The sequence below is a fragment of the Plecotus auritus genome, assembly GCF_963455305.1.
Source record: "Plecotus auritus genome assembly, chromosome: 5".
In the NCBI taxonomy this organism is placed as follows: domain Eukaryota; kingdom Metazoa; phylum Chordata; class Mammalia; order Chiroptera; family Vespertilionidae; genus Plecotus; species Plecotus auritus.
This window is the reverse complement of record NC_137776.1, coordinates 90,640,710-90,665,582: the sequence shown is the minus strand read 5'-3', so window position 1 is coordinate 90,665,582 and position 24,873 is coordinate 90,640,710. Positions and strand designations below refer to the sequence as shown.

The window sequence follows — 24,873 nt, the reverse complement described above, 5'->3', positions numbered from 1 at the left end:
CATAGCTGTGTGAGGGTATCATCAATTAAAGGGTTAGGACAGGGGTCAGCAAACTGCGGCTCGCGAGTCGCGTTTTGCCGCTCTGTTGACTAATGAGTTTGCCGACCACTGGGTTAGGACCACAGAATAAAGATATTTTCTTTCTGTAACCAGGTAACTCTCCATTAATTTGAATATGAGTTATCCTAAACAGCAACATTAGCCTGTATCTACACTGCTCCTAAAAAGCCACTACATATAGAATCTCAATAGCATGTGTGGTTAAGAAGGCTTACTAGTTAAAATGTTCAAAGAAAATGCCTGGCCAGTGTTGCTTAGTGGTTAAGCACCAACTCATGAACCAGGGGGTCACAGACGGATTCTTGGTCAGGGCGCATGCACAGGTTGCTGGCTTGATCCTCAGTAGGGGGCATGCAGGAGGCAGCTGATTGATGCTTCTATCTCTCTCCCTTCCTCTCTCTCTAAAATCAATAAAAATATACTTTTAAAAGAGAAAAAACAGGCAGAGCCCAGGCTGGTTTGGCTCAGTGGATAGAGCGTCAGCCTGCTGACTGAAGGGTCCCTGATTCTATTCCAGTCATAGGCACATGCCCGGGTTGCAGGAGGCAGCTGATCAATGATTCTCTCTCATCATTGGTGTTTCTATCTCTCTCTCTCTCCCTTCCTCTCTGAAATCGATATATATATATATATATATATATATATATATATATATATATATATATTTATGGCAGAGTTCACCTGTGACACAATCCTTTCTTCTATAACCACAAATCCAAGCTCCTCTGGCCAAACCTCAGTACTTTGCCATTTTCTTTCCTTGGCCCTAAATATACACAGCCTAAAACTAAACCATGTGGAGCAAACTGATGAAGGATATATATTTATTCATTCACTGACTCAACATATTACATATTGGACACATTAGGTGTGATGCGGGACAAGCATTTTGTCTTATGTTCTACCTTGGCTGCAAAACACATCTCTCTCTATATAAAAGCCTAATATGCAAAGTGTCCCCTTGGGAGTTCCACCATTCCTGGGAGTTTGGTTGCTTGCTATGATGTGCACTGACCACCAGGGGGCGGTACGGAACGAAGGAAGGTCCCAGCCAGCAGCCGGGGAAGGGAGGCCTTGGCCACAGCCGGCAGCCGCTAGGGACCCTACCCGTGCATGAATTTAGTGCACTGGGCCTCTCTAGTTATAAATAAAGTCCTCTAACCACTGAAAAGATAATGCATTTAACACAATTCATCTTTAAATGAACTCCATTTAAATTAACCATACTATTATAATCTCATACAGGGACTAATTGATATGAGTTGGAATTTTTACATGTTCATTTGACAAAAAGAGCTGTTGAATGCCTATTAATTTCTATATAGTCAGGCAGAAGAAGGGAGAAAAAACTATTAAATCATTTCCTCCTGGTCAAAGGGATCATATAAAAGTATACAGCAATTAACTCTTGGCTGAACATTAGAACCAGATGTGGAGTTTTTAAGTAATACTGCTTCCCAGAGCTGACCATAGAACAATAATATCAGAATTTCTGGAGGTAGTTTTCTGGCACTGGTAGTTTTTAAAACTCTCCTGTTAATGAGAATCACTAATTCAACACTGATCTCAAAATTACCCATATTCATTTACTTCATTGCCATCTCCTGGTTTTCTTATGCTTCAAATTATTTGATGCTAAATTTTAACATGATGATGTTGAGACCACAAGTGCTTTAGCTTATGCTGATAAATTAATACTGTCGGGTTTGGGTTTTGTTTTGTTTTGTTTTGGTTTTGTTTTTTGGGGGTTTTTTTTGCTGTTGCTGTTTAAATAAAGCTTCTTCTGCTACATCTGTTTGGCAGAGGAACATCCTGAGATTGTAGAATAAGCTGTTCTTTTAAAAGTTACTTTTTATAACTACTCAGCTATGCAAATCAGGATTTTCACATTACAACCAAAAGAAAATAAAGAATAAATTTGATACCAAGATTCTAAGGCCTTAATTCTTAATACCAAAAACACTCCCATTTTCATTGACTTTGAGCAAATGTTATAAATCTGAACTGAGTAAGCCTTATTAATGAAACCCTCACACTATGCAAGGGTTTCTTCTGTCACAACTTCAACAACATTTAAGCTCCACTTGAATATCTTCTATAATGAGGGGCTCACGTACTATTTGTTAGGTATCTATTTCTGATATATGGCAGAAACATTTAAAAAATCCTTTTCTATACTGATTGCAAATCTGCTTCCCTATACTTGCAAATTGCTGGTCCAAGATTCACCAATAAAGTGTCATAAAATAAATTCTTTGCTATATCAGGCTTTCAAATATTTGAAGAGTTATTACACCTCATATTATCTTTTCTAGGTAACCCTCATTCATCCTACCATATTCACCAAAACCAATACAATTTCCTAAAAAGTAAGTACAAAGTAAATGTTGTTTGCTAATACAACACTATTGCAGCACTGTTAAAAACTTTTAAAATTCATGTAATGGACATAAAATGAAATGTAAATAAAATAAATACTGCCAAATCTATAATGGAGAGTACTTTCATTTTAACCCTGGAAATACTCCATATGAAGCTAGTCCTGCTCTGGTTGAATCTAAATTCTGCTGGCCTTAGTTTCTTTCTTTTTTTAAAAAATATATATTTTATAGGTTTTTTACAGAGAGGAAGGGAAAGGGATAGAGAGTCAGAAACATTGATGAGAGAGAAACATCGATCAGCTGCCTCCTGCACACTCCCCACTGGGGACGTGCCCACAACCAAGGTACGTGCCCTTGACCAGAATCAAACCTGAGACCCTTCAGTCCGCAGGCCGACGCTCTATCCACCGAGCCAAACCGGTTATGCCTGGCCTTGGTTTCTTGTCTCACATCCTTCTAGTGACAAAGAGTGATCTTTGCTAACAAAAGGTAGAGTCCAGGACAGGGCTGTAAAAACTGGAAACTATCCTAAAGGAATTATGGCAAAGAAAGTACAAGACAAACAGAAATGGAGGATGTTTTCTTAATTCAATAACTACTATCTTTAAAATAAAATTAGAGCATTATTCTGAAATTACCAACATAATAAATCAAAGTTAATTTTTGTTTCCCTAATCTCAGATTCATAAGCACAATTCAAACATGGTAGATGTCAATAAGAACATAAAACCTTGAACATATCAGGCTATTTGTTTAACCATGTATTTGTTGTGGTTACTTGGAGAACAAAAGAACAAATTTTTAATGCCACTTACCTGTAGTACTTCTGCATGTTCTACTAACCAGAAGCACAGGGTAACTTTTCATTAACATTTCCTATCTCTAAATTACTATATACTACTGCTGTATTCTATATTATTGAGAGACAACAGCATACTCAATGGCATTACCAATCAAGAGCCACATAAATATAAGCTGCTTTTAAAATGTACATTACACTGAGATTCAACAGAAAGTTTCTGTTTAAACATAATTTATACTTTAATATCAAACCAAATTCACAAATATTAGAAATTTCAACCTGCAATTTCCTGTTTTCTTTTAACCTTTTAAAATGTTAAGGAAAGCAGTTTTCTTTCTGGATTATTTATTTTTGTAGGTCTGTACAAAAACAGTCCTCATTAAAAACAAAATACTTTCTAGGAGCTAATGGAATGTCCAAACATTTATTCAATCCTGAACCTTAAAAATCTTTCAAGAAACGTTTTCTTTTAATTTTCACTCAAGAAATGAAGTGAAAAAGCAAGTTTGAAAATGTACAAATATTTAATGACTTATAAGTGATACAAATGTTTAATGGTCTCAATTATGCAATCTTAAATATTTCAATGAACCCTTAAGCCAAAAAAGGCTAGAAGGCATAACTCTTTTACATTAAAATTTAAAATTCAACTACTACATAAAATATTCTTGAAGGAACTGACTTAAGTAGCTCATTTAAAAGGGAGGTAAAATAAAAGGTGTCATTGATGTTATACAGAATATTTACTCACTCCTGCCTTCAACTTCAGGTTCCTCTAATCCGGTTTGCCTGGGGGCTATGTTAATTTCATCTGGTGATTGCAATGTTGCCACAGTGTCAGGTGCCCCAATTACATCATCAATAGTTGTTTCCAATAAGGCTGGACTATCTAGCAAATCAATATTCAGAGGCAAGCTGTAAAGGTAACACAAAACTTACTTAGACCAAGAAATTTATCATGAAAAGAATTTAAAATACTAAGAAAAAAATCTTTGTTGAAAAAAAATTCATGTAAGAGTTTATATCCCAACTAGTTTATTAATCTGTCAAAACATTTTGTGTAGACTTTTCTATCAGCCAAGATGGAGTAAATGGCACTGGATTTAACTTCCTACTTGAAATAACTTAATAAGGGGGAAAAACTGTTTTCAAGCCATCAGACATCAGAAAGCAAAGGACAGTGATTTGGAAATTCGGGAAACAAAGGAGGTGAGCCCTACAGTTGCCTTGAGAGAATTTCCATGCCATGGCGCAGAGAGGGTGAAATGAGGCACAGCCCAGAGGGACTCCCTTAGTCTCTTCTTAATAAGTAAGATGAGGCTGACAGTCCAGGGAGACCACGGCAGCTAAATTCATAGGACAGAGTACCAGACAGGAGAGAGCAGCACTTCAAGGAGGGCTGAATCCTGGAGATGTGCAGAAGGTCCCCCTCTCAAGTATTCAGCAAGTGCTGGTCAGAGAATGCATGTGAGGAAACTCTCTGAGGCTAGGAAAAGAACTATCCAAAAGAATTTCCTCCCTCTCTCCGTTTGGCTGGGGAAAGTACTAGTGGCACTCACACTGGACCACAGTTCCTGTTTCCATAGACTAAAACCTCAGAATTCACAAGGCATTGAGTATTTAGGAAGGTCTTGCCTCAATCATGGAAAATAACTCAGGCTAAGCATGGCAACCGTCCCACCTAACCCAAAAAAATCAAACTGTTTCTAAGTAATTTAACTATATCCCAAAACAAAGTTCAAGAAGTTTTAGAGAAATATAGAATTATGTAGCATCAGGTAGGAAAGTTAAATTTGTTAGGTGAAGAACCTGATAAATCGTCAGACATCCACTCAAAGATTACCAGGAATGCAAAGACATCCCATGCTAAAGAGAATAATCAATAGGAACTGATATTAGAATTAGCAGAGAAATCCATTAAATAGTTATTATATGTATTCCATATAACCAAAAAAAGTTAAGCAAAGACATGGAAGATATAAAAAAGACTCAAAACAAACTTCTAGAGATGAAAACTGCAATATCAGAAATGTAAAATATATTAGATGGGACTGATAGTAGATGAGAAGTTAGATAAGACACTAAACTAAAGGCATAGCAACAGAAACTATCCAAAATAAAACACACAGAGATAAAGAATCCCCCCAAATGAAAAGAATATCATTTAGCTGTGGGACAACTTCAAGTAGCCTACTGTATGGATAACTGGAGTTCCGAAGTGGGGGTGGGACAGGACAAATGTTTAAAGAAATAACTGTTGAAGTTTATCAAAATTTGATGAAAACTATTAGCCCATAGATGCCAGGGCTCCTCACACAGGGCACCACCTTGCTGGGGCTGACCACCAGACCCTGAGCAATGGATGAATGGATTACTCTGAGACAGTTTCACTGTGAAAGAGAGGCTAAGGATTGGTCTGGCCGAAGTAACCAGGCAGCCTTGGTTGCCTGCCTCGTTAGGCTTTTATTGGATTTTTTATCTTTAGATACAATCAGTAGGGTGAGCAAACTTGGGAGGACACATGTTTACATTGTCCTCTAGGCAAGGGCATCCAGGGATTAAGCATAAGGATTCCAGTAAACACCTTGGTGTCTGCAAATGCACAGACTTGTTTGGAAAGGTCAAGGAATAATTAGGGGTGTTGCCTTTGACCCTCCCCTAAGTCTCCCTTACAATGGAATTCTGATCAACAGGGCAGGTGGCCTTCCACACACTTCCCTTTTCTTGGAATATCATCCTTACAAGCTTTCCAACCAAGTCTCATGCTTCTCCACACACAGATCCAAGAATCTCAACAAACCCTAATGACAAGAATATGAAGAAAATGACACCAAAGCATATCACAAACTACTTAAAACTTAATGATAAAAAGAAAATCTTAAAAAGAGCCCAAAATATTATGTGTTCAAATAAAGATATGAATGACGGCTGATTTCTCATCAGAAACAATGCAAAATAGAGGACAGTGGAGGAACATCTTAAAAGCACTGAAAGAAAAACTATCAACCAATATTTTATAGCCAGCAAAATAAAGCTTTAAAAAGCAAAGAAAAAGCTAGGTATATACCAAAAAGAAAACACACATTTGCACAAAAATGTGTACATAAATGTTCATAGCAGCATTATTCATAAGAGCCAAAAGTGAGAACAGCACAAATACCCATCAACTGAGGAATGGATAAATAAAATGTGCTATACCATAGAGTAAAATACTAATCAACAATAAATGGAGTTAAGTACTGATATATGCTATGACATGGATGACCCTTGAAAACATGATAAAGAAAGAAATCAGACACAAAATACCACATATTGTCTGAGTACATTTATATGAAATGTCCAGACTTGGCAAATCCCTAAAGACAGAGAGATTTGTGGTTGCCAAGGGCTGGAGGAGGGGTCAGGGAGGAATGGGGTGTTGTTTGACTGCTGTGGTGTAAGGTCTAAAATTAAGATTCAATATTAAGTGCTACCTTGACATCCCTGCTTCACAAGACTCCAAAGGTCTAATCACAAGTGCCCTTGCTCTCACCAGATATGCCCTCTCCCAATTCATTGAAAAAGGTTCCCCATCCAGCTAGATCTGCTATCAACTGTACCACCTGCATTCTACCAGGTTCTTAACCTAACAAATTTCACTCCCCTGACAGCCAAAATTATTCAAACAGGCCAATCACATCCTCTGGTGGGAACCAAGGGTCACCTCATCCTCATGTCGTTACAAAGCTTGCCTCCCACAGCCCATGTTTGTTTACTTTGCTACCAGGAGCAACACTCTTGTGGCCCTCTTTGTTATGCAGTTTCCTCCTCCCTTGAGCTATGAGTATATGTGACCAATAAATTGCTGTCTATCTCATCTGTCCAGTGTTGAGTGTCATGTGTTGGACCCGCACCAAAAGAATGAACAGGAGGTAATCAAAACAACTGCTAATGGGTTTGGGATTTCCTTTGGTGGTGGTGGTGGGGGGGGGTTTGAATAAAAATGTCCTAAAATAAAATTGTGATAAAGGTTGCCCAATCCTATGAATGTACTAAAAACATTGAATTGTCCTCTTTAAATGGGTGAATGATATGGTATGTAAATTATATCTTAAAGCAGTAAAAACAAAAGACAAAATAAAAACATTGCCATTCATATAAAATAATTCATAACTAAAAGACGTGCACTAAAAAATGTTAAAGAATGACCTACAGGCAGAAGTAAAATGAACAATGTGTTATGGGGTCTATAACATATATAAAAGTAAAATGCTTGACAAATGATAGTAAAGAAGCTGGGAGAGGAGAAATGGAAGTACACTACTCTAAGGTTCTTATACTATACATGAAATGGTATAATATCCCTTGAAAGTAGACTGTTATAAGTTAAAGTTGTACATGCAAAAGCAATCATTAAAATAAAGACAGAGTTATAGCTAAGAAGTGAAAAAAGGACATATGTAGAATTTTTAAAATACATATTTTTTTATTGATTTCAGAGAGGAAGGGAGAGGGAGAGATAGAAACATCAATGATGAGAGAGAATCACTGATTGGCTGCCTCCTGCACACTGGGGACTGAGTCCACAACCTGGGCATGTTCCCTGAATGGGAATCGAACCATGACCCTCTGGTTCATAGGTTGGGCCCACAGTCAGGGGCAGAGAAACAAGCAAAAAAAATTGCAGACCTCCAGCCCAGCCGGGTTGCTCAATTGGTTGGAGTGTCATCTGATGCACCAAAAAAGTTTCAGGTTTGATTCCTGGTCAGGGCACATACCTAGGTTGAGGATTTGATCCCTGGTGGGGGTATACACACACGGGAGGCTACCAATTGAGGTTTCTCTCTCACATTGATGTTTCTCTCTCTCTCCCTCCACCCCCTTCTTCTCACTCTAAAAAGATCAATAAACATATCCTTGGGTGAGGATTTAAAAACAAAGTTGCAGCACTCAAGAGCCTGCCAGCATGGAACACAGGACTCACAGCTGGGGAATCCGCCCACTCCATCCCCCTGTGGCACTCTGGGCAACAAAATCCTCTCTGGGCAGGTTGTGAAAGGACTGGAAAAAAAACCTTTCCAGCCTAAGTGATCTGTACTCATTGCAGCTAAACCCACAAGGAAGAGCAGAACCAGGGACATCTGAACTCACTTCACCCGACCCCCACCCAGTGCAGCACATCCTAGTAGTAGCAGGTGAGTCACTCAGAGCATCTGGCTTCAGGAAGGTGGCACCAGGAAAACACAGGAAATGCATAGCCCACCCTTTCCAATCCATGGAGGTGGTGCCCTGAGACAGAGGTGCTCAGGTCTGAAAGTGGACGCCCACCTCCTGGGGAATACTGAGTGTTTTCCACAGCTGAGGTGACAGATCCTTGAAGCCCCACCTTCTGAAAAACAAGAATAAGACCTCTATTTAACCAACTAAAATTCTTTTTAAAAAGCAGCTTTCCCTCCCTCCCCCGAAAATGCCAGGCAGAGAAAAAAACTCATCAAGCACAATGAATAGTCAAGTAACAAGGGAATTCAGAAAGAAAATTAAAATCTCCAGAAAATAAACTGAAAGCAATGGAAATATGTTATTAAATGACAGAGAATTCAATATTGCAGTTCTGAAAAAACTCAACAAGATACAAGAAAATTCAGAAAGGAAATTCAATGAACTAAGAAATAAAGTTAACAAACAAAAGGAGTACTTCATCAAAGAGATTGAAACTTTAAGAAAGAACCTTCTGTACAGCAAAAGAAACCATCAACAAAACAACAAGAAAGCCCACTATATGGGAGAACATATTTACCAATGTTATCACCAATAAGGGTTTAATCTCCAACATTTACAGGGAACTCATACAACTTAACAAAAGGAAGATTAACAACCCAATCAAAAAATGGGCAATGGACCTAAATAGATACTTTTTGAAAGAGGACATAAGGAAGGCCAAGAGACCTATGAAAACATGCTCAAAGTCACTAATCATCCGAAAGATGCAAATGAAAATGACAATGCGTTACCATCTCACACCTGTCAGAATGGCTATCATCAACAAATCAACAAATGACAAGTGCTGGTGAGGATGTGGAGAAAAAGGAATCCTCGTGCACTGCTGGTGGGAATGCAGACTGGTGCAGCCACTGTGGAGAACAGTATGGAGTTTCCTCAAAAAACTAAAAATGGAACTCCCATTTGACCCAGTGATCCCACTTCTAGGAATATGTCCCAAGAAACTAGAAACACCAATCAGAAAGGATATATGCACCCCTATGTTCATAGCAGCACAATTTACCATAGCTAAGATTTGGAAACAGCCTAAGTGCCCATCAGCAGGTGAGTGGATTAAAAAACTGTGGTACATCTACACAATGGAATACTATGCTGCGATAAAAAAGAAGGAGTTCTTACCATTTGCAACAGCATGGATGGACCTGGAGATCATTATGCTAAGCAAAATAAGCCAGTCAGAGAAAGATAAATATCACATGACCTCACTCATTTGTGGAATATAATGAACAACATAAACTGTTGAACAAAAACAGATCCAGAGACAGAGAAGCACTGGTCAGACCATCAAACCTCAGAGGGAAGGTAGGGAAGGGTGGGGTTAAGGGGGAGAGATCAACCAAAGGACTTGTATGCATGCATATAAGCCTAACCAATGGACACAGACACCAGGGGGTTGAGGGCATGAGTGGGGGTGGGGGTGGGGGCAATGGGGAGGATAAGGACACATATGTAATACCTTAATCAATAAAGAAAAAAAAAGAAAGAACCAAAACGAAATTCTGGAGCTGAAAAATGCAATGAAAGAGATGAAGAATAAACTAGCAACCTTAGGAAATAGAGCAGACCAGATGGAGGAAACGATTAGTGATAAAGAAGATAAAAATCTAGAAATGACTCAGGTGGAAGAAGAAAGAGAATCAACAGTAAAAGAAAATCTCTAGGAGAATTATCTGACTTCATTAGAAAGAGCGATATAATAATGGGTGTAGGGAGAACCAAGATGGCAGCATAGGTAAACACCTATACTTGCTGCCTCTCACAATCACATCAGAATTACATCTAAAAGGCAGAACAACTACCACCCAGAACCGCGGGAAAGCTGGCTGAGTGGAAATTACACAACTAGAGAGGTGAAGAAAGCACATTGAGACAGGTAAGAGGTGTGGAGGCACGGAAAGTGCTGGCCAGTCAGAGAAAGATAAATATCACATGATATTTATCTGGATGTGCTGCTCTTTTAATCGGGAAGGAGATACAAGCTCCCACTTGCTCTGAACTCCAGTTCCAGGCGAGACTCTGAGGGACCCAGACACACACAGGGAGAAACTGGACTGTCTGGCATTGGGACAGGAACTTGAGGGTGGCTTTCTCTCAGAGGTGCTCGCAGTGATCATTGTTCCTGCATGGGGGCGCAGGATGCGGAGACCTGGGGACCTCTCTGGTACCAGGCTAACTGGCAGCCATTGCTGTTTGCTCTGCCCAGGTGATTCCTAGAGACCCCGCCCCACCCGATTTACAACCCCACCCTAGCTGTGCGCATCGGCTTTTGCATATGAATGGCTTGTCCTTTCTCTGCCTAAAACCTGTCAAACTGCAGCTGGGTCAGAGAGCCCCAGAGCTTCCAAAAGAAGGCCCAAGGCCCGGCAGCAGCAGCCTGCCTTGCTTCACAGCTGGGCCTCATCTGGGCACTTCCAAACTCCATACAAAGAGGAGGAATCTGCAGATGTCTCTGTAGCTCCTGCTGGGCAGCCCCAGACAGTGGCTGACCTTGCACCTCTTTGGAGATCCAAGAGCCAGTGTACCCAGTGGTCAGAGTGAGACCATACCAGACTACAACTCTTCACATCCATCAGAGACACACTCAAGAGGCAGACTCAGTGAGCACCAAAGCCCCACTGAAGCAAGTCCTGCCCCATAAGGGTGTCTCCTGCACAACAGATCTTCCAGTGTAGACACAGCTGGTCCTCACAGCCAATTGGCCTGGAGGTCAATTCCTCCCAGTGATACCAACAACAATCAAGGATTAACTACAACAAGACTGTGCAAACAGCCCACAAAGGGGTGCACAAAGAGTCTCTACCTCAGGTGACTGGGAGGCTGAGCCACTGGGCCCTACAGGACACCAACCTCACAAGGCCACTCTATCAACTCAAGGAGACTTAGCAACTACCCAATACATAGAAACAAACACAGGGAAGCAGCCAAAATGCAGAGACAAAGAAACAAGTCACAAATGAAAGAAATGGATGAAAGCAAAGTACTGGATATAGAGTTCAAAACCACAGTTATAAAGTTACTCAAGAATCTTCTAGAAACCTCTGAGAAATTTAGTGAGACCCTCAAGGATATGAAAAAGGACCAATCAGAAATTAAGCATACACTGACGGAAATAAAGAATAATATACAGAGATTCAATAGCAGACTAGAGGATCCCAAGAATCAAGTCAAAGATTTTAAATACGAAGAATCAAAAAAACACCCAACTGGAAAAGCAGAAAGAAAAAAGAATCCAAAAATATGAAGATCGTGTAAGGAGCCCTGGGACAACTTGAAGCAAACCAACATCTGAATTATGGGGGTGCCAGAAGAAGAGAGAGAGCAAGATATTGAAAACCTATTTGAAGAAATAATGACAGAAAACTTCCCCAACCTGGTGAAAGAAATAGACTTACAAGTCCAGAAAGCGCAGAGAATTCCAAACAAAAGGAATCCAAAGAGGACCACACCAAGACACATCATAAAATGCCAAGGGCAAAAGACAAAGAGAGAATCTTAAAAGCAGCAAGAGAAAAACAGTTAGTTACCTACAAGGGAGTACCCATACGACTGTCAGCTGATTTCTCAACAAAAACTAAGCAGGCCCGAAGGGAGTGGCAAGAAATATACAAAGTGATGAATAGCAAGAACCTACAACCAAGATTACTCTACCCAGCAAAGCTATCATTTAGAATTGAAGGTCAGATAAAGAGCTTCACAGACAAGAAAAAGCTAAAGGAGTTCATTACCACCAAAGCAGTATTATATGAAATCCTGAAGGGTATTCTCTAAGAAGAGGAAGAAGAAGAAAAAGGTAAAGATAAAAAAATTATGAACAACAAAGGGACAACAAATACATATCTATCAACAAGTGAACCTAAAAATCAAATGAATAAAAAACCTGATGAACAGAACAGACTGGTGAATATAATAGAATCAGAGGCATGGAAAGGGAACAAACTGACTAGTCTTGGGGGGAAGGGGTTGTGGGGGCTGTGGGAAGTGATTGGACAAAGAGCTTACACCTATGGACAAGGTCAGTGTGGGGGGGAGGCCTGGAGTGGGGTGGGAACTGGGTGGAGGAGAGCTAGGAGGGGGAAAAAGAGGAACATCTGTAATAATCTGAACAATAAGTTTTTTTTTTTTTTAAAAAAAAGAATAATGAGTGTATCAGAGGATGAAGAGCAGGAGAAAGGGACAGAGGGCCTATTTAAACAAATAAATGATGAAAACTTCCCATACCTTTGGAAAGAAATGGATCCTCGGATACAAGAAGTTAACAGAATAACTAATTATCTCAATCCTAAAAGGCTTTTTTCCAAGGCACATTATATTAAAACTGTCAAACAAAGAAAGACTTCTCAAAGCAGCCAGGGAAAAGATGATGATAACTAATAAAAATAAATCCCATTAGATTATCATCATATTTTTTTAGCCAAAACTACAAGCTAGGAGAGGGTGAAATTAATTATTCAAATTATTAAAAGAGAAAAATCACCAGCCAAGAACAGATCCTTACTTCCAGTCAAGATGGCAGCATAGATAAATGTGGTAATTGAATGCTTCCACAATCACATCAAAATTACAACTAAACTACTGAACAACCATCATTCAGAGCCACCTGAAATCTAGCTGAGTGGAAATCCTATAAGAAGAAGCCACATTGAGACTGGTGGCCACATGAGATATTTTGGCGGTGGAGGTCTGACTTGAGGAACAAGAGGTCACAACCCCACAGCAGACAGAAACAGAAGGGGGAAAAGCAATGGAGACACTGAGCTACCAGAAAACTAATAATTAAATGGCTACAGGAAATCCTCATCTATAATAATAAAAGTATAATATGCTAATTAGACCTGACATCCTTTCGGACAACCTTCTGGACGAAGCCGGAGCTGCGAGGGAAGCCCAGGTCCCGGGTGCCTGCCGGCGGTTGGAGGGAAGCCCGGGTCCCAGGTGCCAGAGGGAAGCTGGTGACAGCAGCTGGGGGAAGGAAGGCCTACTCTTGCACAAATTTCGTGCATCGGGCCTCTAGTATATCAATAATCATGCTAAATGGAAATGGACTGAACTCACCAATTAAAAGGCACAGAGTAGAGTGTTCAATCAAAAAATAAAACCCAACTGTATGCTGCTTTCAGGAGACACATCTCAGCTGCAAGGACAAACACAGACTCAAGTGAAAGGGTAGAAAATGATACTTCAAATAAATGGCATTCAGAGAAAAGCAGATATAGCCCTACTCATAGCTGACAAAATATATTTCAAGATTACAAAAAATGTAACAAAAAATAAAGATAGACATTTTATGATGATAAATGGGACAATATATCAAGAAGACATACACTTATCAATACATATGCACCCAACCTGGGAGCACTTTCTCCCTTTAGTTCACCTAACAGAACTAAAGGGAGAAAGTGACAAAAACACAATTATATCCCATTGATAGCTATAGATAAAACATCCAAACAGAAAATTAATAAGAAAATATCAACCTTAATCAACACATTAGACTAAACAGACATAATCAATATTTACAGAGTTTTTAACCTCAGAACACCAGAATATACATTCTTCTCCAGTGCACATGGAACTTTCTCAAGGATAGGCCATATACTGGGCACAAAATCAGCCTCAACAAATTTAAAAAACTGAAATCATACCAAGCATATTCTCCTACCACAATGCTTTGAAATTAAAAATCAACTGCAAAAGGGAAAAACTACAAATACGTGGAGACTAAGTAAACAACATGCTACTAAATAATGACATGATCAAAGAAGAAATAAGAGATCAAAAGATACATAGAGATAAATGAGAATAATAACACGACATTAAAATTTTGGGATATAGCAAAAGTGGCAATTAGAGGGAAGTTTATATCATTAAAGGCCTACCTCATGAAACAAGAAAAATTGCAAATAAATAACCTAACATATCAACTTAAACAAGTATTAAATGAACAAAGTCAGTAGAAGAAAATAATAAAAAGTAGAGCAGAATTAAATGAAATAGAGAATAAAAAGAAAATAGAAAACACCAACACAACAAAGAGTTGGTTCTTTCAAAAGATTAATAAAATTGACAAACCTCTGGCTAGAGAAAAAACTAAAAAAAAAAAATCAGAAACAAAATAGAAGTTACAATGGAAACCAAGAAATACAAAGGACTATACAAGAATACTATGAATGGCTATGTGCCACCAAATTCCATAACCTAGAAGAAACAGACAAGTTCTCAGAAATATATAACCTTCCTAGACTGAAACACAAAGAACTGGAAAATCTAAATAGACCAATCAACAGTAAGGAAATTAAAATAGTCATCAAAAAACCACCCAAAAAGTAAAAGTCCAGGGCCAGATGGCTTCAACTATTAAATTCTACCAAACATTCAAAGATTTAAAGCCTATGCTTCTCAAACTCTACCATAAAATGAAGAAGAGGCAATACTTCCTAACTCATTTTATAAGGCCAACATGACCCTGATACCAAAACCTGGCAAGGACACCACAAACAAACAAAATTAATATAGAAGCAAAAATCCTAAACAAAATACTAGCAAATCAAATACAGGAATACATGAAAAAGATTATATCACAATCGAATGGGGTTCATTCCAGGGGCACAAGGATGGTTCAGCATACTCAAATCAATCAATGGGATACACATTAACAAAATAAAATATAAAAAATCATATAATCGTATCAATAGATGCAGAAAAAGCATTTGACAAGATACAACATTGATTAAGGCACTCAATAAAATGGGTAGAGAAGGAAAGTACCTCAACATAATAAAGGCCATATATGACAAACCCTCAGCTAATATCATACTAAGTGGTGAAAAACTGAAAGCTTTTTCTCTGAGATCAGGAGTAAAACAAGGATGCTCACTCTCACCCCTGTTATTCAAAATAGTACTCCAAGTCCTAGCCAGAGCAATTAGGCAAGAGAAAAAAAAAAAACCCTATTAGAAACTATAAATAAAGTTGCAGAATACAAAATCAATGTACAAAATCCACTGTGTTCACATGTACACTAACAATGTACATTCAGAGAAAGAAATACAAAACAATTCCTTTTATAATTACAATAAAAAGAATAAAATACCTATGAATAAACTTAACAAATGATATGAAGAACCTATACATTGAAAACTGTTAAGATATTATTGAAAGAAACTGAAGAAGACACAAAGAAATGGATATTCCATGTTCATGGATTGGAAGACTCAATATAGTTCCAATGGCCATATTACCCAAAGTAATATAGAGATTTAATGCAATCCCCATCAAAATCCCATTGGCATTACTTAAAGAAATAAAACAAAAAAAAAATCAGATTTATATAGAACAAAAGACCCCAAATAGCCAAAGCAATCATGAGAAAAAAAAAAAAAGAAAAAAAAAAGCTGGCCCGGCTGGTGTTGCTCAGTGATTGAGTGTTGATCTATGAACCAGGAGGTCACAGTTGTATTCCCAGTCAGGACACATGCCAGGGTTGCAGGCTTGATCCCCAGTGTGGGCATGCAGGAAGCAGCTGACCAATGGTTCTCTCTCTTTCTCTGCCTCTCTCTCTCCCTCTCCTTTCCTATCCGAAATCAATAAAAAATATATATATATTTAAAAAAAAAAACAAAGCTGGAGGTATTGCACTCCCTGATTTCAAATTATACTACAAAGTTGCAATAATCAAAACAGTATGGTATTGGCAGAAAAAAAAACAACAAACACATACACTAATGGAACACAATTGAGAGACCAGAAATAAATCCAAATGTATATGGGCAACTAATTTTTGACAAAGGAGCCAAAAACATACGATGGAAAAAAGAGAGCACTTTCAATAAATGGTGCTGGAAAATTGGCAAGCTACATACAAAAGAATGAAACTCAAAATGGATCAAAGACCTAAATATATGTCCTGAAGGAATTAAATACTTAGAAGAAAACATAGGTACTAAACCTTGGTCTCAGAGAGGATTTTATTAATTTGACCTCAAAGGCAAGGGAAGTAAAAGCAAAAATATATGAATGAGACAAGAATCATGATTTTGCTTATATATGGGATATAAAGACAGAAGCAATAAATGAACAAACAAACCTGATTGACACAGACAACAATTATGGTTATTACTAGAGGAGTAGGGTCTGGGGAGAGTTGAAGAGGGTAAAGAGGGTCAAACATACGGTGAGGGAAGGAGACTAAACTTTGGATGATTAGCACACAATGCAATATACAGATGATGCACACTTGAAACTTATATAACTTTATCAACCAATGTTGCCCTAATAAATTTAATTTTTAAAAACCTTAACCAAATTTGGAAACCAGAACGTAATAATCTAGTTCAGCAAAGTTGCAGGATACAAGATCAATATATAAAAATATATAATAAAAAAATCAATTGTATTTTCTATACACTAGCAATAAACAGGAAAATGAAATGAGGAAAAGAATTACATTTAGAGACCAAATGTATTCCATTTTAACAATTTTTAAGAGAACAAGACTCTCAACTCAATTCATCTGTTGTGTGAAAGCTCAAAGGTTGTAGACATTTATTCTGTTGATCTAATATTGAGTTAGAGCAAAGGGAAGGAATTGCCGTTGTTAAGAAGGTTCCATGCTTTCCTAGAGAAAGAAGGCCATGTTTCTATTATATACCCGTGTCTGGAACCCAAGTAAGAAAAATTTTTGAAAACTATTAAAAGAGATAGTAAGACAAATGAAAGAGAATTTCTGTGCAAGTGAAAAATCTGTGTCCTAGTCCTGTCTCTGCAACCATCTAGTTGTACAACTTAGGACAAGTCACTTTACCTTTACAAAATGTGTTCTACAGAGACCAAAGGCTCCCATAGACATATGTGAGTAACTTAGCTACAAGTATGGAAGAGGTGGTGAAGTTTCTTATGGACATTTATTTGGAATTCCCAGGTAGATATAATTCAAAGGGTTTCTAGGCTAAAACTCATTTGGAAACCACCGGATTAAAGGCACTTAAAACACCTTTTACCTTTAACACCAGAAAAATATAATGTAAAACCATCTCAACTCATTTTCACCATCAGTATGAGTCAGGGGCTTTTTTTTTTTTTTTTTTTTTTTTAAGATAACATCAAAAGAAGAGGTGTCCAGCCGGTGTTGCTCAGTGGTTGAACATAAACCAATGAACCAGGAGATCATGGTTTGATTCCCAGTCAGGGCACATGCCTGGGTTGTGGGCTCTATCCCCAGTGGGGGTCGATGATCCTCTCATCATTGATGTTTCTGTCTCTCCCTCTCTCTTCTTCTCTGAAATCAATAAACATTTATATTTTTAAAAAAAGAGGTGGTGGTGATGCTGGGTCAACCAGATGAAACTAAAGTGGCAGAACACTGGAATTTGTTGAAGCTGGTTGATGAGCACATTGCAGTTCATCCTATGTTCTCTCTATAGTTTTGAATTTTTTTTAAAATATATTTTATTGATATTTCACAGAGAGGAAGGGAGAGGGATAGAGAGCTAGAAACATCGATGAGAGAGAAACATCGATCAGCTGCCTCCTGCACACCCCCTACTGGGGATGTGCCCGCAACCAAGGTACATGCCCTTGACCGGAATTGAACCCGGGACCCTTCAGTCCGCAGGCCGACGCTCTATCCGCTGAGCCAAACCGGTTTTGGCAGTTTTGAATTTTTTATCATGAATTTAAAAATAATAAATACTGATATTCTTGGACAAAACAGCGTGAGCACTAGTTGGAATACATCTCCTATGGTCCTAACATGAACACATGACAGGAAATAGTTTTTTAAACTACATACCATGTTAATATGTCCAGGTTGCTATAACAAAAATACCATAGATTGGGTGGCTTATTAATAACAGAAATTTATTTCTCACAGTTCTGTAGGCTGGGAAGTCCAAGATCAGACACCAAAGACTTGGTATCTGGTAAGAGTCCGCTTCCTAGTTCATAGATGACTGTCTTTTAGCTGTGTCCTGACATGGCAGAAGGAGTGAGGGCTCTCCCTGGGGTCTCTTTTTATGAGGGCACTAATCCCACTCACGAGGACTTCTGTCTTCATGATCTAATCACCTCCCAAAGGCCTGACCTCCAAACATTATCACATTGAGAGTTAGATCTCAGCATATGAATTTGCGGGGGGACACAAGTATTCAGTGCATAGCATTCAAAAATAAGAAAAAAAGTCGTAAATCAGAAATGACATAGAAGCCCATATATGAAAGAATGTTGAATTTTCTCAGAATTTATGCTGAAGAACATGGTTTAAAAGTACCCATGTTATGGGTGAACTGTACGTTCCCCCAAATTTCATATGTTGAAGTCCTAATATCCAATACCTCAAGAATGTGATCTTATTTGGAAATAGGATGCTTGTAGATGTAGCTTAGGATAAGTTCACAATGAAGTAGGTTAGGAACTTCAGCATAACTGATGTCCTTAAAAAAGGGGACACACACACACACACACAAGGAAAGCACCACGTGAAGTGAAGGCAGAAATCAGGTGATGTTTCTACAATCCAAAGACTGTCGACAAACCACCAGAAGCTAGGCCAGAGGCCTGAACAGATTCTTTCTTCGCCCTCAGGAGGAAGCAGTGCTGCCTACACCTTTGTCTCTTGGACTTCTAGCCTCTAGAACTGTGAGATAAATTTGTGTTGTCACCCAGTTGTAATGGCAGTCTTAGCAAACCAATACATCTCATGTTCTAAAGATCTGAACAGGACTTCGTGAAAGAGAACCTGAGAGCACATTAGCCAGGCCATAAAAGACAAGAAATCCAAAAAGACATTCTGTAAGGGAATATAAAGAAAAAGAGAGCACTTTGACTTTTCTCCTTTTGCCCCAGGAGAGTAGGGAATTGCAAAATCACATCAAGTGAAAGGGAGGGTCTAAAAGAACCTGTGAAGAAGAGAATGGCATCTTACTTTCTGGTAGGAGATTGCTGAGCATCAGAAACTACTAGGGCTCTGTCAGGTGTGGCCCTGGGAAAATCTAATGTATGAATCTATAAGCTTGGGAGCGTATGTAAATATATTTCCCATGCAGGGAAGTGCGTTCTTCAGCATGGAGAGGTCCAAACTCAGTGAGCTGACTAGAGCCAACCTCAGTAACATGGGGAAAGGCCAGCAGATGGACAGGCTACATTTCCTGTTTGGCAGAGCAAGAATGCAGAGATTCCCAGAGGCCAAATTTGGAACAAGACACATTAAAATAAATAAATAAATAATAGGAATGGATGATATTACATTTTTAAAAATCGATTAGTTAATAAATTATTTTTTCAGTAAAAGGAAATAGAGAAGTTCTCTTTTATAGAAGAATACCAACATATATTTGTAGAAAGAATGACAGAATTGGAAAATCACCGTATTGTAAATACTGAAGTAATAATTGATTCAGGCAAAAAGTGTCATTTGATACTAAAACCACTGGGTGAAAGACTGTTAGGAAACAGGATATCCACTCAATCTCAAAATGATACCCCACATATTAGAGGAAACGGGTACATTTACAGAGAAATCTAATAGACATCACTTAACCAAAACATTAGTAAAAATGTTTAACTTCAATCTAATAATGAGAAATCTCACACATCTAAGTTGAGAGGTATTCTGAAAAGGAACTGGCATAGACTCTTTAAAAAATGTTAATGTCATAAAAGGCAAAAAAGGCTGGGGAACTTTTCATGATTTTAGCATAAAGAAACTAATAGAAATCTTGATTGGATCCTGGTTCAGAAAGAAAAGCAGCTAAAAGAGGCACTTACTGAAACATTTGAGTATTGACTATTATATTAGAGGTCCAGTGCACAAAATTCGTGCAAAAGTGGGGTCCCTAAGACTGGCCAGTGATCAGGGCTGATCTCGGGGTCAGGCTGATCAGGGCCCGGCTGGAGAGGTGGTGACAGTCGCCAGGCCAAGCGTGAAAGGAATGGAGGCCAGACGCCGCCATTGTCAGTGACCCACCACCATGCGGTTCCCTGCCTCCCCACCTCCTCCTTCCCTTCCCGCGGGTGGCAGGCCGATCAGGGCCAGCAGCTGGGGGGAGGGATGGGACACTGGAGGTTGGCCACCAGCCCTGAGGAAGGAGCCAGCCCTCAGCCCCCTTGGGAAAGGAGCTGTGTCCGCTGCCATCCACCCCCGGTTCCCTGTCCTAGCCCGGGGCCCTAAGGCCCCAGCGGGGTCAGGAAAGGAGGCAACGGTCACTGGGCCAGGCATGGAAGAAATAGATGCCGGATGCTGACACCACCATCGTCAGCACCCCACCACTGCACAGTTTCCCGCCTCCCCCCTCCTCCTTCCCTTGCCACTGCGCCACCACTGCGATGGGCGGGTGGTGAGCCGATTGAGGCCTACTGGCTGAGGGAAGGGACGAGGCATGGGAGGTTGGCCGGCGGCCCCAAGGAGGGAGCCAGTCTTCTGCCCTCCTGGGAAAGGGGCCACGTCCGCCACCACGCACCCCCAGTTCTCCATTCCAGCCCAGGGGCCGGCCCCAATTACGCCATCAGGGCCTGCCAGCTAGAGGGAGGGACCACAGGAGGTTGGCTGGCCAGGAGAGGTTGGCTGTGGGAGCACACTGACCACCAGGGGGCAGCTCGTGTTGAGTGTCTGTCCCCTGGTGGTTAGTGCGCATCATAGTAACCATTAATTCCGTTCACTAAGGCTTTTATTTAGATAGTAGTATTATGCCGATGTTAAATTTTCTGAGTGTAATAGATATGTCCTTGGTTTTTAGAGATACATGTAGAAGTATTTATGGATGTAGTAATATGTTTACTGGTACATTATGATCCTCAATTAGTTCAGCCAAGTAAATAAATAAATGTCAGCATAAAGGCAAAATACTGACAGGTGGGGAATCTAGGGGAAGGGCATATGGCTATCCATCCACCATTTTTTCAATTTCCTTTGGCTTTGAAGTTTTCCAAAATAAATAGTTGGGAGACAAGAAAAAATGCATATGCTTCTCAAGTCGGGTGTATGTAAGTCCAGCGTGAAGCCCAATCAATGGAATGCCACCCATGAGACAAATGTACCAGGGTAAAATGGGTAGGGCTGAGCTAGAAATGAGAGGGAGAAGAGCATTGCAAAAGGTGAAATATGAAGTACATTGCCAATGTTGGGCAAGTGACAGGTTTATGAGGGCCTCTGAAAAAACATACTGATAGATCCTCCCTTCCCCCAACTGGTGGACGGAGTATGACGTAACCTGCACCTGCGGCCTGGACATACCTGAGTACCTAACCAGGCACCTTATATGGACTATACAATGAACCACAAATCAGCACCTGCCAAATACCCTAAGCCCTTGTCCCTAAGTACCTGAGTGACTAACTATGTACCTTATATGGACCATACATTAAGCCACCAATCAGCGCGTGCCAAGTACACTAAGCCCCCATTCCTCCCCTCAAAAGGCATGTTCACCTCTGCACGTGTTGCTGCTCTCCCCTTGAGAGACAGCCCGGCAGGTCCTTCTCCTCTAATAAAGCCTGTAGTCCTGGTTTTCAGCCTCTGTCTGATCTTTCACATACTAATTTATAGCAAAAAAGAGCTAGCACTTATATATATATATACTAAATATGCCCTGACAACTTGGATTACATCATCATTTAAGTACAACTTTTGCCCCTATTCCTCTTTCTTATTCCTTAACCCTGAAAGTCAGCACCAGAAAAATAATGGGGATAAAGTGAAGATGAGAAGACTAAACCACCCCGACCTTCATTAGAATGAGAATGGGGAAAGGGGGAATCATTAAATTGGGTGAAAGATTAGAAGTGCACTCACTGTAACTTAAAGTATGTTTCAATTACTAAAAATAAGATGGTTCTTATATGGATAAATGATGGGCTAGAAAGAGAAATAAAAGAATTGACCCTATATAGATGAATGCTGTAATTAAGAAAAAAAGCAGAGGACCCAGCTCTTTACAAAAACAATAGTGATAAACTCCCAGTAATAAATTAGGGCTCACTCCAGGAGAAACTCATGGAGCTGAGAGTGGAACTAGGACCTGAAGTCAAATATCCAACTCCCTGGGGGAAATGAAACCCAAGACACCTCATGTGAGGCCCTAAACAAGAGTCAGACTCAGTACTTGAAACCAGGGGAGTGTATCTTCTCTTTAAGAACAGGGACCCCAAAAAACTCAATTAACAAGTCCAGTTTCAAATAAAAATAAAGTGCTTGCCTGCAATGAAGGGAAGAATTTAAAATATCTGTACGAGAGATAGGGCCTAAATCGGCAGTCAGACATCCCTCTCACAATCTGGGACCACTGGCTCCTAACCACTGGCCTGCCTGCCTGCCTAATCTCCCCTAACCACTCTGCCTGCCTGCCTCATCACCCCTAACCACTCTGCCTATCTGACTGCCCCAAAAAGAAAAAAAAAAGAAAAAGAAAATATCTGTGCAATCAGCAATCAGAACAACATCTCCTGACTCAAGGACTAGAAAGGGTCTCTGAAAGATCCTATCTATTCTAAGACCTCTTCAGGGATGAGGACTTCAAAAAGTCAGACTTGGGCAATTTCAAAACTGTCTCACAGGAAAGAGTGAGTGAAGAATGGAAAGAAAACAAACCTGTTTAAAACAAGGCAAGTTGAATTCACAAACAAAAACAACAAAAGAAATCCAATGCTAACACAACCAACAGACCTAAAAAATGGGAGCATTTATAGCTGAGCAAGTAGAAAGGATAATCTATATATATAAAGAGGTAATATGCAAATTAGGCCAGGATGCCGCAGTGGTCACAACCAGCTTAGGAGGAGGGGCCTGGCGCGGGCCCAGAGCCTGAGAGAACAACAGACAGGGCGGCCCCAGAGCCGGAGAGAACAACACACGGGGAGCTGGCCCCCAGCCCCAGCCCCACAGCGCTGCTGGGGCCGGAGCAGAGACACAAACCCGTAGGGGGGCTGGGTTCAATTCTGATCAAGGGCATGTACCTAGGTTGCAGGCTCCTCCCTGGCTGGGGCCCAGGTCAAGGCTCATGCAGGAGGCAACAATCAAAGTGTGCCTCTCACATTGATGTTTCTCTCTTTCTCTCCCACGCTCTCTAAACATCAATGGGAAAATATCCTCATGTGAGGACTAAAAAAAAAAGAAATGTCATACATATCCTATGAAAGAGACATCTTAAGAATTTCTAAAGAAAGTTGTCTGTCCTAACCGGTTTGGCTCAGGGGATAGAGCATCGGTCTGCAGACTCAAGGGTCCCAGGTTCGATTCTGGTCAAGGGCATGTACCTTGGTTGCGGGCACATCCCAGTGGGGACTGTGCAGGAGGCAGCTGATCGATGTTTCTCTCTCATTGATGTTTCTAACTCTCTATCCCTCTCCCTTCCTCTCTGTAAAAAATCAATAAAATATTTTTTTTTTTAAAAAAAAAAGAAAGTTGTCATTTTTTCTTGGTGAAGGGACTGGAGTTTGTGTTGATGAAAACACCTTAGCGGCTGCCGGGGCTGGCAGTGGCTACAGCAGCAGGGTGATGGGGGTGGCGCCTTCCCCTGATCAGCCAGGTTGCCTCCTGCAGAGGGAGGCCAGACTGAAGCTTAGGCCCGCTCCCCACAGGGAGCGGGCCTAAGCTGTCAGTAGGACATCCCCAGAGGACTCCCGGACTGTGAGAGGGGACAGGCTGGGCTGAGGGACAGCCCCCCCAGTGCACAAATTTTGTGCACCAGGCCTCTAGTACAATATAAAAAGGAATTATAATAACACTAGAGGCAGGACATTTGTGCGTGGAGGCGGGGAGGGTCCCTCAGCCTGGCCTGCACCCTCTCACAGTCCAGGACCCCTCAGGGGATGTCTGACTGCAGCGAGCGGGCCTAAGCAGGCTGTTGGACATCCCCTGAGGGGTCCTTGCGCTGCCACGGAGGCAGGAGAGGCTCCTGCCACTGCCATTGCACTTGCCAGCCATGAGCCCAGCTTCTGGCTGAGTGGCGCTCTCTCTGTGGGAGCGCACTGACCACCATGGGGCAGCTCCTGCGTTGAGCGTCTGCGCCCTGGTGGTCAGTGCACATCATAGCAACCGGTCGTTCCGCTGTTCAGTCGATTTGCATATTATGGTTTTATTATATAGGATAACAGTAGAATCTGAACAATTAGATATTAAATGAATCATTAGACATTCAATGTAAGGGACATAGTAAACTAATAGAGTCAAAAAAAGAATTATTGAATTAAAAGTTAAAAATTAATAAAGTCACCAAGAAAGCAATAGAGAAAAAAATATGGCAAATATGAAAGATAGGAGATACAGAGATTAATATAGCTTAAAAGCTGACATATACATTTAATAGAAATGCAGAAGAAAAAAACAATGAAAAAGAGAGTATGATGCCTACAAATTTTCCCAAAAAAGAAGACATTCCTGAG

The 24,873-nt window shown here is 40.2% G+C and overlaps 1 protein-coding gene across 3 annotated transcripts in view; it reads right to left on the bottom strand.

Annotated features, from left to right (window-relative positions):
• The window catches only part of EPB41L5 (erythrocyte membrane protein band 4.1 like 5), a 186,326-nt gene that overhangs the window by 45,500 nt on the left and 115,953 nt on the right, over positions 1–24,873 (bottom strand). For all 3 annotated transcript variants that reach the window (XM_080671033.1, XM_080671035.1, XM_080671034.1), the window contains exon 17: positions 3,995–4,158. In XM_080671033.1, the coding sequence (XP_080527159.1) occupies positions 3,995–4,158 (164 nt within the window). The remainder of the gene's footprint in view (positions 1–3,994; positions 4,159–24,873) is intronic.